General features: G+C 37.7%; 1 protein-coding gene across 2 annotated transcripts in view; it reads left to right on the forward strand.

Annotated features, from left to right (window-relative positions):
* Nucleotides 1–16,851, forward strand: part of FZD3 (frizzled class receptor 3) — a 92,485-nt gene that overhangs the window by 19,474 nt on the left and 56,160 nt on the right. Inside the window, exon 3 of one of the 2 annotated variants that reach the window (XM_082619123.1) lies at nt 11,904–12,100. In XM_082619123.1, the coding sequence (XP_082475249.1) occupies nt 11,904–12,100 (197 nt within the window). Of the gene's footprint in view, nt 1–11,903; nt 12,101–16,851 lie in introns of those variants that run through there. The other variant, XM_082619124.1, reaches the window with a different exon arrangement.

A 16,851-nucleotide genomic window follows, 5' to 3' on the forward strand; every position in this document is an offset into this window, starting at 1 on the left:
TTTATAAATTCTAGATACAAATCCTTTGTTTGATACATCGTTTGTAAATAGTTTATCCTGGTCTATAGCCTGCCTTTTCATCCTTTCAACAAGGTCTTTAGGAAAGCAGAAGTCTTAAATTTTAATGAAGTCCTATTTACTAATTTCTTTTCCCTCTTATGGACTGTGCTTTTGGTGTCATTTCTAAGAACTCTTCAGCCTGGGTCTGGAAGATTCTCTCTCTCTTTTAAGTTTTATAGCTTTATGTCTTAGTTTAAATCCATGATCAATTTTGAGTTAATTTGTGTAAAGTAAGTTTCATTTTTTTGGCTGTGAATATCCACTAGCTTTAGCACTATTTGTTGAACAGACTATCTGTCCTTCCACGATTGAATTGCTTTTGCTTCTTTGTGAAAAATGAGTTGGTTATTCTTGTGTGGATTTATATCTGTGTTCTCTATTCTGTCTTGTTTTTTCTTTGTGTCTATTTTACCACCAATACCACAGTGTCTTGATTACTTTTAGCTATATAGTAAGTCTTAAAATTGGAGAGCATGATTTTTCCCACTTTCTTTTTCAAAATTGTTTCAGTTATTCTACTTCTTTTGTTTTTTTAATATAAATTTTAGAATAAGCTTGTCTTTAGCTACTAAAAGCATGCTGGCTTTTGACAGAAATTTCATTAAGTCTAGGGATCATTTAGGGGAAGATTGACACCCTTACATGTTGAATCTCCAGTCCATGAACAGTGTTGTTATGGATTGACTTGAGTCCCCCTAATAAGCCCTAATCCCCAGTACCTCAGAATGTGACCTTGTTTGGAAATAGGGTCTGGAGTAGTGGAGTACTGAGGTACTTCTATTCCAGTATGACTGGTGTCCTTATAAAAGGGAATTTTGGACACAGGCACACATAGAGGGAAGATATGTAAAGAGGCACAGGGGGAATGCTGTGTGAAGATCGGATTTATGCTGCCACAAGCCAAGGAACTACTAGAAGCTAGGAGAGATACCTGGAACAGATCCTTCCCTAGCACCTTTAGAGGGAGCATGGCTCTGCCAACACCTTGATCTCAGACTTTTAGCTTCCAGAAATGTGAGACAATGAATTTCTGTTGTTTAAGCCACACAGTTTGTGGGACTTTGTTGCAGCAGCCCTAGCAAACCAGTATAACTGTATATCTGTCCATTTATTTGTATCTTCCTTGATTTCATCAGCATTTTATAGTTTTCTTCATACAAGCCCTATACAGGTCTTGTTGGACATATACCCAGGTGTTTCTTTTTTTAAAAATAAATGTGATTATAAATATATTGTTTTAACTTAGTTTCTGCATGCTCATTATATATAAAAATGCAATTGTATATAGAAATACAATTCTTACGTATGTTTTTCTTGTATTCTGCAACCTTGTTGAACTTATTAATTCTAGGACGAATACATTTTTTCTTCTTTTGTTTTTTTTTTTTTTTTACTAATTTAAAAGTGTTTTTTGAGATTCCTTGGGATGTTCTATGTAGACAGTAATGTCATCTGCAAATAGGGACAGTTTTCTTTTTCCAATCTCTACACTTTTTATTTCCTTTTCTTATTTTATTGTGCTGATAGGACTTCCAGTACTATGCTGAGTAAGAGTGGTGAGAGCAGGCATTCTTCCCTTGTTTCCAATCTTAAAGATAGGAATCCAATGTTTCACCACAAAGTATGATGTTAACTGTAGGGTTTTTGTATATGTACTTTATCAAGTTGAGGCAGTTACTTTATGTATGTACTTTGCTGGAAACTTGAAAATCATGAATGCTTTTTCTGCATCATTTGGTATGATAATGTGATTTTTTTCTTTGTTATTAGCCTGTTGATTTGATTGATTTTTGAATATGGAACCAGCTTTGGATTTCTGGAACAAACCCTACTAGGTTGTGCTATATAATGCTTTTAATATATTTTTGGACTTGATTTGCTACTATTTTGTTAAGCATTTTTGCATTTTGTTCACTGGGGGTATTGGTCTGTAGTTTTCTTCCTTTGTATTATCTTTGGCTTTAATATTAAGTAATCCTGACTTCATACAATTTGTTGGGATTAGTTCTCTGCTGTTTTCTGGAAGAGATTGTGTAGAATTGGTATTCTTTTAAAATTGTTAGTTAGATTTTACCAGTGAAACCATCTGGCCTGGATATCTTTTTTAGGAGGTTTTAAACTACAGATTCAATTTCTTGAATGGTTAGAAGACTATTCAGATTATCAGTTTCATCTTGGGTGAGTTTTGGTAGTCTGGCTTCTGAGGAATTGGTCCACTTCATCTAAATTGTCTAGTTTACGTGCATAGAGTTGTTTGTAATATTCCTTATTTTATTTTTAATGTTGGCAGTCTCTAGTGATATCCTCTTTCATTCTTGATATTGGTAAGTTGTGTTCCTTTCTCTCATTCTTTTTTTAATCATTGTTACTAGAAGCCTATCAATTTTACTGATATTTTCAAAGAACCAGCTCTTGGGTTGAGTGATTTTTTTTTTTTCCTATTGCCCTTCTTTGTTTTCAGTGTCATTGATTTCTCTTCTTTATTATTTCCTTCCCTTTTCTTACTTTTGGTTTATTTTGCTCTTTTTGGTTATTATGAATAATGCTACTCTGATATGAACATTCATATACAAATTTTTGCTTGAACATGATTTTAAATTATTTTGGATATATTCCTAGGAGTGGAATTGCTGGATCATGTGGTAATTTTATGTTTAACTTCTTGAGGAATCGCCAAACTGTTTTCTCTAGTGGTTGCATTATTTTACATTCCCATCAGCAAATGTATGGGGGTTCTGATTTCTTACCAACACTTGGTATTTTCTGTTTTTTAGATAGGGTTGTGGGTGTGATGTTGTATCTCATTGTGGTTTTGATTTGCATTTCCTAATGACTAATGACATTGATCATCTTTTCATGTGCTTATTTGGTCATTGCATGACTCCTTTGGAGAAATGTTTGTTTAATGTTTTTGCCCATCTAAAAAATTGGGTTGTTTTTTGTTGAGTTACAGGAATTCTTTATGTATTCTGGACACTAGACCCTTATCAGATATATGATTTGCAAATATTTTTCACTGTGTGGATTGTCTTGTTCACCCTCCTTCTGATGGTGTCCTTTAATACACAAGAGCTTTTAATTTTGATGAAGTCCAATTTATTTTTTCTTTTGTGCTTGTGTTTTTGGTGTTTAAGAAACCATTGACAAATCCAAGGTCATGAAGATTTACCCTTATGCTTTCTTCTACAGGTTTCATAGATTTTGCTCTTACATTTAGGCCTTTGATCCATTTTGAGTTAACTTGGATGTGACGTGAGGCAGTCAGCCAGTTTTATTCTTATGCATGTGAATACTCAGTTGTCTCAGCACCATTTGTTGAAGAGACTATTTTCCCCCCATTGAGTGGTCTTGGTACCTTTGTGAAAATTAATTGGCACACGTGTGAAGGTTTATTTCTGGATTCCCAGTTGTATTCCATTGGTCTGTATGTCTAGCATTATGCTAGTACCATACTGTTTTGGTTACTATATCATTGTAATAAGTTTTAAAATGGGAATGTTTTGTTCTTTATTTTCAAGGTTGTTTTGGCCGTTCGGAGTTTCTTGCATTCCATATGAATTTCAGGATCAGCTTCTCCATTTCAGCAAAAAAAGGCCATTGGGAGTTTTGAAGGGATTACATTGAATCCGTAGATCAGTTTATGGAGTATTGCCATTTTAACAACATTAAGTCTTCCAATCCATGAATATGGGAAGTTCTTATGTTTAGTAGGTCTTCTTTGATTTCTTTCAGCAGTATTTTGTAGTTTTCTGTTTTGCATCACATTGGTTAAATTTATTCCTAAGTATTTATTCTTTTTAATGCTCTTATAAATGGAATTATTTTTTAATTTCCTCTTCTTTTGGCTTTTTTTGAAGTTTATTTTTTTTTATTTTTTTTTTTTTTTTGTGGTATGCGGGCCTCTCACTGTTGTGGCCTCTCCCGTTGCGGAGCACAGGCTCCGGACGCGCAGGCCCAGCAGCCATGGCTCACGGGCCCAGCCGCTCCGCGGCATATGGGATCCTCCCAGACCGGGGCACGAACCCGCATCCCCTGCATCGGCAGGCGGACTCTCAACCACTGCGCCATCAGGGAGGCCCTGAAGTTTATTTTTAATATATTTACTACAGTTGTATTTCTGTCAACTGTAGAAATACAGTTGATTTTTTTTTCTATATTGACTTTGTATCCAGTGACTCTAAATTTATTTATTTGATGGTTTATAGATTACTTTAGATTTTCTTTGTGACAACCATGTTTTATTAGTCTGGTTCAATTAGGAGACAGAACCACTCAGTGATTTAAACAAGGGAAGTGTAATATGAAGAATTAATAAACTATTAAAGAAGAATAATTATAAGATATAGAGAGAGCTCTACAGGGTTCTCTAGGGCTGAGGGACAATCTTAGAAGGGGCCCCCACCCCAAGGCTAAGACCTTAGTTGTACAGGATATACTTACAGCTCACTAGGTAGCAGAGAACATCACAGGGTTGCTTGGGCCAGAGCTGGTCCACAGTTACCAGGCAAGCAGGATGCAACCCTTCAGGGCATAGGCAAGTATTGGGTAAATAGAGAGAGTCAGGGCACTGCTGCAGGCAGGAGGCCTTGAGCCTACAGCGTCTATTTTGGGAGGGCTACAGGAAGGTGTTTACTAGGCTGGGCTGGGACTGTGAGGTTGCTGAAGGATCATTCTAGGCACGTGGGCATAGATTTCCTCACATTTACACTGCTGACTATGCAGCAGCCCCAACCAACAAGAGAAGCCCCCTTCATCCTGCAGTATTTCTCCAACACTCTATTGAGAAAGTTTAAAATCATGCTCAGTGTAAAGAAGAAATGATGAAAGGAATCCCATCCATTATCACAGAGCATGTGTTGAAGGGTGAGTTTGGAACTGAGAGATACAAATTTGGTAACTGGAGCACATGTCATCTGTGAATAATGACAGTTTCTTTCCAGTTCATATACCTTTTATTTCTTCTTTCTTTCTTTCTTTTTTCCCTGACAAAGCAAGAGACTTTATTAGGAATGGGCTCCCGGGTGGAGAACAGCAGGGTAAGGGAACCCAGGAAAACTGCTCTCTGTATTTCTTTCCTTCTAATCCTTTACCTTTTATTTCTTCTTGATGCCCTAGTGAGGACTTCCAATACGGTGTTTAATAGGGTGGTGATAACAGGTACTTTTGCCTCATCTTTGATCTCAGGGGACGCTTTCAGTCATTTACTACAAAGTATGAGGTTTGCTGTGGTTTGATGTATATGCTTTCTATAGGATTGAGGAAATTCCCTTCTTAGTCTGTTAAGAGTTTTCATAATAAATGGGTGTTGGATTTCATTAAATGCTTTTATTGCCTCTGTTGAATAGATTGTGTGATTTCCTGCCCTTTTTCTGTGAATGCCATTAATTGCATTAACTGATTTTTCAAATGTTAACCAGCATTGTATCCTTGGAACAAAACTTTATTTGGTGTGATATATTATTCTTTTTTATATTGTTCTGGATTAATTTACTAATTTGGGATATGATTTTTACATCTATGGTCATGAAATGTGATTTTCCTTTCTTATATAGTCCCTGTTGGGTTTTGTTATAAAAATTATGCTGGTTGGGCTTCCCTGGTGGCGCAGTGGTTGAGAGTCTGCCTGCTGATGCAGGGGACACAGGTTCATGTCCCGGTCCGGGAAGATCCCACATGCCGCGGAGCAGCTGGGCCCATGAGCCATGGCCGCTGAGCCTGTGTGTCCGGAGCCTGTGCTCTGCAACGGGAGACGCCACAACAGTGAGAAGCCCGCGTACCACCAAAAAAAAAAAAAAAAAAAAAAAATTATGCTGGTTTTGTGAGGTGTGAGGTGAGTTGAGAAAGTTTCCTTTTTTGGGGAAGAGTTTGTATATGATTGCTGTAACTTCTTCCTTAAACGTTTGATAAATTTTCTCTAGTGAAACCGTCTTGGCTTGGAGTTTTTTGGGGGGGATAGTTTCTAATGGTGGCTTAAATTTCTTCATAAATGTTGATAGAAAACTAGATTTTATATTTCTACTTTTATGATTTTTGGTAAATTGTGATCTTTTTCCAAGGAATTAGTTCATTTCATCCTAACATGTCGAATTTATTATTTATAGTATCCTCATTATATTTCTAGTAATTTTCTGTCCTTCATTCCTGATATTGGTAATTTGTGGGTTTTTTCCTCTTTTACTTGCTATTGCCTTTTTTCTACTTTCTCTAGGTTTGATTGGCCATTCTTTTTCCAGCTTCTTGAGATGGAGCTTACCATTGATTGTTTTTCAGGCTTTCTTATTTTCTGACATATGCATATCAGGTTATAAATTTCCTCTGAATATAGCTTTTGCTGACATTTTTTTTTTTTTTTTTTTTTTTTTTTTTGCGGTACCGGGCCTCTCACTGCTGTGGCCCCTCCCGTTGCGGAGCACAGGCTCCCAACGCGCAGGCTCAGGGGCCATGGCTCACAGGACCAGCCGCTCCGCGGCACGTGGGATCCTCCCAGACCGGGGCACGAACCCGCGTCCCCCGCATCAGCAGGCGGACTCTCAAGCACTGCGCCACCAGGGAAGCCCCTGACATTTTATTTATTGTCTTTACTACTTAATTCTATATGTAGATTATACATATATATATAAAAATTAAAATGTAATACATATGATATATAATTATATACAATTTAAATTTCAGTTATGATTTCCTTTGTTGATTATGGGTTATTTAGAAGTTATTTTGTCTGATTTCCAAACAGCCAAACAGTTGGGTATTTTCTAGGGTTCTTTTTGTAATTGATATCTACCTTAATTCCATTTTAGTCATAGAACAGTCTGAATGGTTTTAGTACTAAGAAGTTTTTTGTGGCTTATTTTAGGACTTACAACATGGCCAGTTTGGGTAAAGATTCCATGTGTATGTTAAATAGGTTCCACTCATTGTTGGGTGCCATGATTATAAATATGTTGCTTAGGTCAGGTTTGTAATTGACTTGTTTAGATTTTCTGTATTCTCATAGAATTTTTTTCTCACTCTTCTTATTGAGAGAAGTGTATCAAACTCACTCTGATTGTGGATTTGTGTATGTCCCATTTTACTTCTGTTTTTTATTAAAATAATTTAAAGCTGTGTTAAGTGGTACATATATGTTTAGATTTACTTTTTAGTCATGGTGAATTGATTCTTTTATTTTGTCTTTAAGAAATGACCTTCTTTATCTCTGGGAACACTCCTTGTCATAAAGTGTAGTCTTGTTTTTGGTTGGTTCTTTCATTGTTTATTGTTTGCCGTCTTTTTAGTTTTAACCTATCTCTGTCCTTATATTGAAAAAAGTGTCTTTGTAAACGGCATAGGGTTTTTTGTTTGTTTGTTTGTTTGTTTGTTTTTGTGGTACGCGGGCCTCTCTCTGTTGTGGCCTCTCCCGTTGCGGAGCACAGGCTCCAGACGCGCAGGCTCAGCAGCCATGGCTCACGGGCCCAGCCGCTCCGTGGCATGTGGGATCTTCCCAGACCAGGGCACGAGCCCGTGTCCCCTGCATCGGCAGGCGGACTCTCAACCACTGCGCCACCAGGGAAGCCCTTGTTTTGTTTTTATTTGTACCTAGTCCAACAACTTTACTCTTTTACATAGTCTTTAGGTCATTTATATATAATGCAATTAGTGATGTACTTGGGTTAATATATACTCTTATTACTTGATTTCAATTTTTCCAAACTGTTTTGTATTCTTTTTTCTCTCCTGTCTTGACTGCTTTTGTATTATTCTATTTCTCTCTTTATTACCTTGTTAGTTGTGCATTCTTTTATTGCTTACCCTAGAAATTATATGTACCCTTGATGTAATATTCTAGTAAAAATAATAACTTTGATCACTCTCCCATTAGTGTTCCTCTGACCCCCATCTTTATCATTTTATTATTACACATATTAATTTACATGTATTTTGTATGTATTTTAAGACATTATTGTTTGTTTTTTAAACTTTTCATATTTTTGTTTCTGCATAGGGTTTTTAAAAAATTTATTTTATTTATTTATTTTTGGCTGCGTTGGGTCTTCGTTGCTGCATGCAGGCTTTTTCTAGTTGCAGTGAGCAGGGACCATTCTTCGTTGCACGGGCTTCTCATTGCAGTGCGTGGGATTCTCATTGCAGTGGCTTCTCTTGTTGCAGAGCATGGGCTCTAGGCTCACAGGCTTCAGTAGTTGTGGCTTGCAGACTCTAGAGCGCAGGCTCAGCAGTTGTGGCACATGGGCTTAGTTGCTCCACGGCATGTGGGGTCTTCCTGGACCAGGGCTCGAACCCATGTCCCCTACATTGGCAGGCAGATTCTTAACCACTGTGCCACCAGGGAAGCCCCATGTTTTTTTTGTTTTTTTTTTTTTGCGGTACACGGGCCTCTCACTGTTGTGGCCTCTCCCGCTGTGGAGCACAGGCTCCGGACGTGCAGGCTCAGCGGCCATGGCTCACGGGCCCAGCCGCTCCGCGGCATGTGGGATCCTCCCAGACTGGGGCACAAACCTGCGTCCCCCTCATCGGCAGGCGGACACTCAACCACTGCGCCACCAGGGAAGCCCACCCCCATTATTTTTTGTTTATACAGAGAATATTTATATTTTCCCACATATTCACCTCTTTTGTTGCTTTTAATTCCTTTTGAATTTTCATCTTAGATTATTTTTCTTTTGTCTTCTAGTGCAGGTTTGCTAGTGACTAGTTTTCTCAGTTTTTTGTCTGTCTGAAAATGTCTTTACTTTGCCTTCACTTATAAAGGGTATTTTTGCTGGCCATAGAGTTATGGTGAGCAGTTGTTTTCTCTCAGCTCTTTACGTAGTCATTCTGTTGTTTTATAGTATTCAAAAGTACAACAACAGTTGTTCTGTTGAAGGTAAGGTGTCTTTTTTTCCACTGGCTGCTTTTAAGATGTTTTTCTTTGGTTTTCAGCAATTTAAATGAGATATGCTTAGGTGTGTTTTTTTTTATTATATTTATTCTTCTGGGGATTTGCAGAACTTTTTGAATCTGTGGGTTGTTGTCTTTAATCAGTTTTGACAAATCCTTGGCCATCGTCTTTCTATATATTGCCTCTGCTCATTCCCTCTTTCCTCTTTTGAGGTTCCAGTTATGCATATTTTAGATTTTTTTCATGTGTTTTACACGTCTGTTATGCTCTTTTCTGTATTTTTCAGTATTTTTTGATCTGTGTGCTTCTGTGTGGATATTTCCTATTGCCTTGTTTTCCGTTCTGCCAGTTCTATCTTCTGACATATCTAATAAGTTCTTAATTTCAGCATTTATGTATTTCACTTATAGAATTTCTCTTTGGTTCCTCTTATGATAGATTCCAATTTCTGCAATTCTTCATCTTTTATTTTCTTGAACGTATTTCTTATATACAGTCTTGTCTACTAAGTCCAATAGCTGGGATTACCAAAACACTGTAATTTTTTATTTTGTTTTTCAGTCATATGGTCCTGTCTCTTGGAATGCCTAGTATTTTTTTTTTTTTTTTTTTGCCGTACCTGGGCCTCTCACTGCTGTGGCCTCTCCCGTTGTGGAGCACAGGCTCTGGACGCGCAGGCTCAGCGGCCATGGCTCACGGGCCCAGCCGCTCCGCGGCATGTGGGATCTTCCCGGACCGGGGCACGAACCTGCGTCCCCTGCATCGGCAGGCGGACTCTCAACCACTGCGCCACCGGGGAAGCCCTGCCTAGTATTTTTTATTGAGTAGTAGACATTACAAAATATTGGTGAGGTTCTACATGATGTTATATTACTACTCCAGAGAAAGCTCACCCTTTCTTCTGCTTAGCAGATAAATGGGGGCTGATCACCTTAATTCAGTGAAGGACTGAGCTGAATTGAGGCTGGGTTTCATGTTTCATAGGTCTCAGCCTCCCTGTCATTTGCCCCTGCTACTGAAGTGTAGTCACTCAGGGGCTTCCAGCTGAGAGTGTGGTATGTTCATTTCCCATTTCCCCTGGCAAGACTTGAACCTCTAATTCATGTTTCCTCATACTGATAAAACTTCCAAAATCTCCACTCTGCTTTTCAGAGGCTTTCTTCTTAGCTTCCTAGCCTCCTTCCCTGTGTAGCTTCAGAATTTTCAAATATCTTGAAGGGAAAACTGGCTCTTTGTCAGGCCCAATTCTAGGTACTTCCCCTTTTCACCCATCTGTTACTTTTGTTTCCAATTTTGTCTGTAGTCTTTTTTTTTTTTTTTTTTTTTTTTTTGCGGTATGCGGGCCTCTCACTGTTGTGGCCTCTCCCGTTGCGGAGCACAGGCTCCGGACGCGCAGGCTCAGCGGCCATGGCTCATGGGCCCAGCCGCTCCGCGGCATGTGGTATCCTCCCGGACCAGGGCACGAACCCGTGTCCCCTGCATCGGCAAGCAGACTCTCAACCACTGCGCCACCAGGGAAGCCCCCTGTAGTCTTTTTTTTTTAATTGGAGCATAGTTGATTAACAATGTTGTGTTAGTTTCAGGTGTATAGCAAAGTGATTCAGTTATACATACACATGTATTGTCTCTAGTCTTGCAAGACTACCAGAGCTCTGCTGGTTTCTTGGTTCTCTAGCACCAGCCTAGGCAAATCTTGATTCTCAGCCTCTTGCCTTACACCCAGATTCAACAGATACCTCCTTGGAAAAGTGCATTTATCAGGCCACCACTCCATGCTTCAGAGCTCTCTAGATTCTTGGTCTCTCTAGTTCTTTTCCTTCACTACTTCTCTAATAGCTTTAAATAGGTATTTTAAAAACTTTCTTTCCTGTATATTGAAGTTGCTCTTGATGGAAACATTGATTTAACACAAATTACCTCTTCATACTTGGAAGTGATAGTCACATATATTTTATTGTTATATATCAGTTATCACATCCATTATACTTAACTTCTTTGACACCAGTTTCTTTGAGACTTGGTTTTCTGACTGTGTTGTGTATGGAAGGACTCTAGAAAATGTTTTATATCGATGTAGAAATAAGTTGATTGAGTCTTAATGGAAAGGCCTGGTGGTGAGAACATCTGTTATCAGTTCAAAATCAGTGACTCTGAAACTGTTATATAAACAAGTGGAAAAAATATTTGGTAGTCAAAAGCCCAGATGCACATTTCTTGGGATAATTGATCTATTCCTATGGTTATAATGATGATTTTAGTATGGTTTTATGTTTGGGGCTACTGTTTTTTCTTTTTGTTTCCTTAATATCAGCTTAACATTGTGAGCTCTGTTTACATCATGTGATTTCAGAGTTGAAAGAACTCCGTTTTTTAAAATAAAATATTTTTAATGTAAAAAGAAAAAGAAAATGTAAGACCAAAGTGAGAGCTCTTCCCTACCTCCCACCCTCAAAATATGTACCACTGTGTATAACTACTTCTCTTCCTCCCCCACCCTTTCCTTTCACTTCTTGTCCTCTCTCTCCTATTGATACACGTAAATTGAAGAAAATATAGAAATTGAAATACATAAAAAGAAGAAAATTTAAATCTCTTGTAATCCCATCACCAAGCACTAATCACACTTCTGAGCATTTGACACGTATCTTTTGTGGATTTTTCTATGTAAAATGGATCATATTGTTGTTAATGGTTCTCAGCCAGGCCTTTTCATTAATATCACCTGTAACAATTAAAATATGTATAGATTCTGGGATACACCTCATACTTAACCAAATCAGAATCTCCAGGGATAGGGCTAAGAGGGTTTTGTTGAAAAAAACAAAAACTCCCCTTTAGAAAATTTTAATTGCCTTCAGAAATCTTTTAAAACAGATTAAAAAAAAAAGAATATTGCCGTATTATATGTAGAAAACTTTAACTTGTATGCAACTCTTTATCTAATGATTTGATTTTAACTTTCTCCTAGCCATTCCACCCTATGGTGAATTTGGATTGTTCTCGGGATTTCCGGCCATTTCTTTGTGCACTCTACGCTCCTATTTGTATGGAATATGGACGTGTCACACTTCCCTGCCGTAGGCTCTGTCAGCGGGCTTACAGTGAGTGTTCGAAGCTCATGGAGATGTTTGGTGTTCCTTGGCCTGAAGATATGGAATGCAGTAGGTGCGAAAAACATAGATTTTCATGGACCATTACTTATGTTGCAGTATATTTAAAATCATTTGTCTTCTAGCTCATCAGTTTTTAAGAACTTTTTTGAAGTGTGTATATTAGTCATAATTGTGAACAGCAGTTTCATGGCCTCAGAGCTGTTCACTTCCTTAGGAATTTGGAAGCACTAAATGAAAAAGGTGGGAAAAGAAAAACGTTCTATGAAGAAATTTTTTAAATAATCAAATTAAGAAAAACATAATCAAGATATTGATTATTGATTTCTCTCCCTTACAGATTTTTTCTGGTTATAAAAGTAATGCCAGTTATTAAAAAATTAGAAAATATAGAGAACATAATCATTTGTTACCTCATTATTAAATATGTTTAATGATTTTAATGGGACTCAAATATCTTTATGATTTAAATGTGTTAATGACTACAAGTAGTCCTGTCAGTTCCGTTTTTGTCATGTATTAACATACCCAGACCCAGAAAATGTCAGATACTTTTCAAATCACTTCCAATATATAGATTGTAAGCATTTCCTACAGGTTTGAGGATATTTACCAGACAGTGTTATAGATTTGTACGAGAGAACATTATTATTAGTAATAACATATACAGTAGTAATACTATATTTCTTATATAATAATGTTGTGCCTTTTGTATTCTTAATGTTTCAAGGATAAAGAATAAGATGAACACTTATATAACTCTTATTACCTAGCTTTGTCCAATCTTAATATTTTGCAATGTTTGCTTCAGATTTTCTTTTTTTTGGCTGTGCTACATGACTTTTGGGATCTTAGTTCCCCAACCAGGGATTGAACCCAGGGCCCTGTCAGTGAGAGCACCGAGTCCTAACCACTGGACTGCCAGGGAAGTCCCCAGATTTCTTTTTTTAAGAAATAAAACAATACAGATAGAGTTGAAGTTTCCTTTCTTAGTACCCATCTTGATTTCATTTCCTTCTTTTCTCCCCAGAGATGAGATAATCATTATGTTGAATTTGTTGTTAATCATTCCTATCTTTGTTTTTATACTCTTACTACATATATACATATCCATAAACAACATTAAATTTTTTTACATGTATCTGTGTTTATATCTGTAACTCTGGTTCATTCCTCTTAATTGCTATATAATGGCCAATTGTATTACCATCCTATAGTTATTTAGCCATCTCCTACTGATGGTCATTTAAGTTACTTCCAGGTTTTTGCTATTATGGGCAGTGCTGCACAGAACACTTTTTTCTCCTTCATGTTTAAAATTAATTTGTTTATCATATGACAGTAGCCCTTGGAGACAGGTGGAAGGCAGGTGTTGTTACTCTCATTTGACAGATGGAAGAACTTAATAAAACATGTATTAGTTACTTGTAGTCAATTCACTGGCATTTTGCTTTCTGATATTTGTCTGCTCTATTTCCCACCTATTTAACATACTCTCTTATCTAGCCCCATCAAACCCTTCATCCACTTTCTCCCCAAAGCCTGGTAATATTTATAGTCCCGCTTTTAGAAGTTTGTAAATTTCTTGATATTTATAGCAACAGTTATGAATTAACCTGGGCAGGAACCCTATTTTATGTTTTTTGTATCTAACTCCTATTGTTTACTGGTCTTTTTATTTTAATAGGTTATATACAAGTATAGAAGTGTCATTATGATCTATATTTGTTTTGATAGGGTTAAATCTGTTTTATGTCCTCAGTATTGCCTGGGATTGTCTAACTCTTAAATCTTAAGCTCTGGCAAACAAATCTTTCATAATAACCTTTCATTCTTCCACATCTCTCATATCCTTGTTCCTACTGTACCTGTTTTTCAACTTCATGGACACCCCCAGACTTTTGTTCCCGCCCCCCCCCCGCCTCTCCTAATAGCTCCCTTCTTGATCTTATTTATTTTCTTACTTAGGTTAAGCTTTGTGGTCCATCACTTAAAGTAATATTTTTGCTAGCAGTTTCAACTCATTCCTTCCACTGTACTTGTTCAGATCTGCAGCTCAGCTAATTTCTTACAAATTAATTATGCTGCATATTTAGTGATTTAAACCATAGCAACTTTTTTTTTAACTACCACCCAGATTTCTACCATTGTTTTATTATGTTTGCTTTTCACATTTGTCCCTCCCTCTATTGATCCATTAATCTACCTTATTCCTTGTGTGTATTTTGAAGTAAATTAGAGACAACGGTTATTGCCCTCACAAATATTTTATCAGGTCTTTCACTAACTAGAATTCGACATTTGTCTACAGTTTTTTCTTTCAGTTTAAAACTTTACAAGGAAATGCACAAATCCAAAGATATCTGAGTTTTGACAAGTGCCTGCACCTGAGTAAGCCAAATCCTCAGAAAGATGTAGAACATCATCACCATTACCTCATGCTCTCATGCTCCTTGATGGTCAGTCCTTGTCTATACCATCCTCTGGAAGGAACTACTGTTTCACATCCTTCCAGAGTATCAATAATTACTTTGTCTATTCTAGAACTTCATACAAATGGAGTCATACAATATGTACTTGTTGTGTAACTCTTCTTTTGCTCAGGTTGAGATTGCCCTTCTTTGCTCTATTTTCAAGACTCATTAGTATGTTCTTTTGTTCATTAGTAGTGCTTTTTTTTGCTGAGTAGTCTTCCATTGTATAAATATACTGTATTTTGCTTATCCATTCTCCTATTGATAGACATTAAAATGGTTTAAAAACCATAGCAACTCTATTTGCTCTTTGTCTTTGGTCAGTTTCCAATTTGGCCAACAGGAAAATTTCTGTTCACTCTCCTCAGCACTTATGCCAAATCTATGTCACTCATGTCAAACCCATATTTCACCTTTATTCTGTATTTGACCCTTATTCCCCTCAACCTTAGCCTGTCCTCCTTTCCTGAAACTCCGTTAGGCCATTTTGTGCGAACTGTTGTGGTCTGCTACATCTCAGACCAGTCCTTTCCAATTTCTTTTCTTGCATCCTCTTCCTCTTTCTGGTGTTTCTTAGAGTTCTGTTCCTGTTTTTTTTTTTTTTTTTTGATTCTGCATGCTTTCCCTGGATAATCCCATCTCACTGATTTTCATTCTTATTCATATGCTGATGGCTCCTAAATCTAAATCTGTAGCCTTGGCATCTTTCTGCTAAATTCCAAATCTGCATATCCAGCAGCCACTGGTAACCTGAATTTGTCTCAAATACCTCAATTTTAACATGTCTAAAATTGATTTTACTCCTTGCTCATTTTCTTTATTCCTGGAAGGCATAGTCCTCCTTCATTGACCTAAGCTCCCACATCCAATCAGTTATAAATTCTGTTGCTTTTATCTAAATAATTTCATAGCTGTCTCATTCTCACTGCCTTATCTGGTTTTAGTTATGGCTCAACTGATATCTCTGCTCTCATTTTTGCCCAGCTCAAGTGTCTTCCACACTCCTTCTAGTCATCTTTCTAATTACTTGGTGAGGGCTATATGAATATATTCATTCAACTATGTGAGGGCTATATGATAAATTTATTCAATTTATCATCAATTCAGGAAATATTCATTGGATGTCTTCTGTGTGCTAGACACTATTCTAGATAGCGAAGGTGACTAGTGAACAAAATGTAGTCTCTGTTCTTATGGAGCTAAAATTCTAGTTGTGGTGGTAGTGGTAGGAGATAAATAAATAGATAATGTCAGATGGTAATGAATGTTAATAAGAAAGAAGAGAGTTAGGTGATAGTGATACAATATGGGGAAGCAGAAGGACTCTATTTTCTATGGAGATGTTGAGGAAGTCCTTTTTAGTAAGGAGGCAGTGAGACAGGAATCTGAATGAAACGAGAGAACAGGTTCTACAGGTATCTAGGGAAGAGCAGTCCAGGCAGAAGAAGCAGAGCAACAAGTGCGAAGGCTCTGAAGCAGAAGCATGCTGGTATATTCACAGGACACCAAAGAGGCTGGAGCCAAGTGAGTAAGGGAGAAGGGAAGGAAACAGGATCAGAAGAGGACTGGAGGTGGGTCTTTAGAGCTCTCTTACGGAATTTGGATTTGACTGACTGAGAACGGAAGCCATTAGAGAATTTTGAGCAGAAGAGACAGGATCATGAACACAGGAGTGGCATGTCTTTAAAGGATCACTCTGGCTCTTGTGTGGAGATGGAGATAAACTGGAAGCCGCTCCAGAAGTCCAGGGATGAGGTACTCATGGCTCAGACTGGGTGGCCGCAGTAGAGGAATTGGAAAGTGGTCAGATTCTGGATACATGGCAAAGTAGAATGACAGGAAGTGCTGGTAGGTTGTGAAGTGGATATAAGGGAGAAGGGATTTCAAGGAGGACAGTAAGGTGTTCGGCCTGAGCAACTAGAGGGAGAAGGGATTTCAAGGAGGACAGTAAGGTGTTTGGCCTGAGCAACTAGAGGGAGAACGGATTTCAAGGAGGACAGTAAGGTGTTTGGCCTGAGCAACTAGAGGAATGGGATTACCATTTGTGGAAATGGAGAAACTAAGGAGTGGAAATCAAGAGTTTGGTTTTGGGAGCGTTAAAGAGGGAGGGGGGTGTATATGGTGAATTGGCAGTTGGATATACAGATACAGCCATTGATATATTTATATCAATGTTTATACATACATACATACAGACACATGCACATATATTTCTGGAATGTGCTTACCTCTCAAACCTTATCTCCTGTCACAATTCATGCACTCCTCATGCCCCAGCAATGCTAAACACACCCTGTTCAAACCTCTGTGCCTTTGTTCCCATTTCTTGCTA

This window comes from Mesoplodon mirus (genome assembly GCF_964341445.2).
Source record: "Mesoplodon mirus genome assembly, chromosome: 1".
In the NCBI taxonomy this organism is placed as follows: domain Eukaryota; kingdom Metazoa; phylum Chordata; class Mammalia; order Artiodactyla; family Ziphiidae; genus Mesoplodon; species Mesoplodon mirus.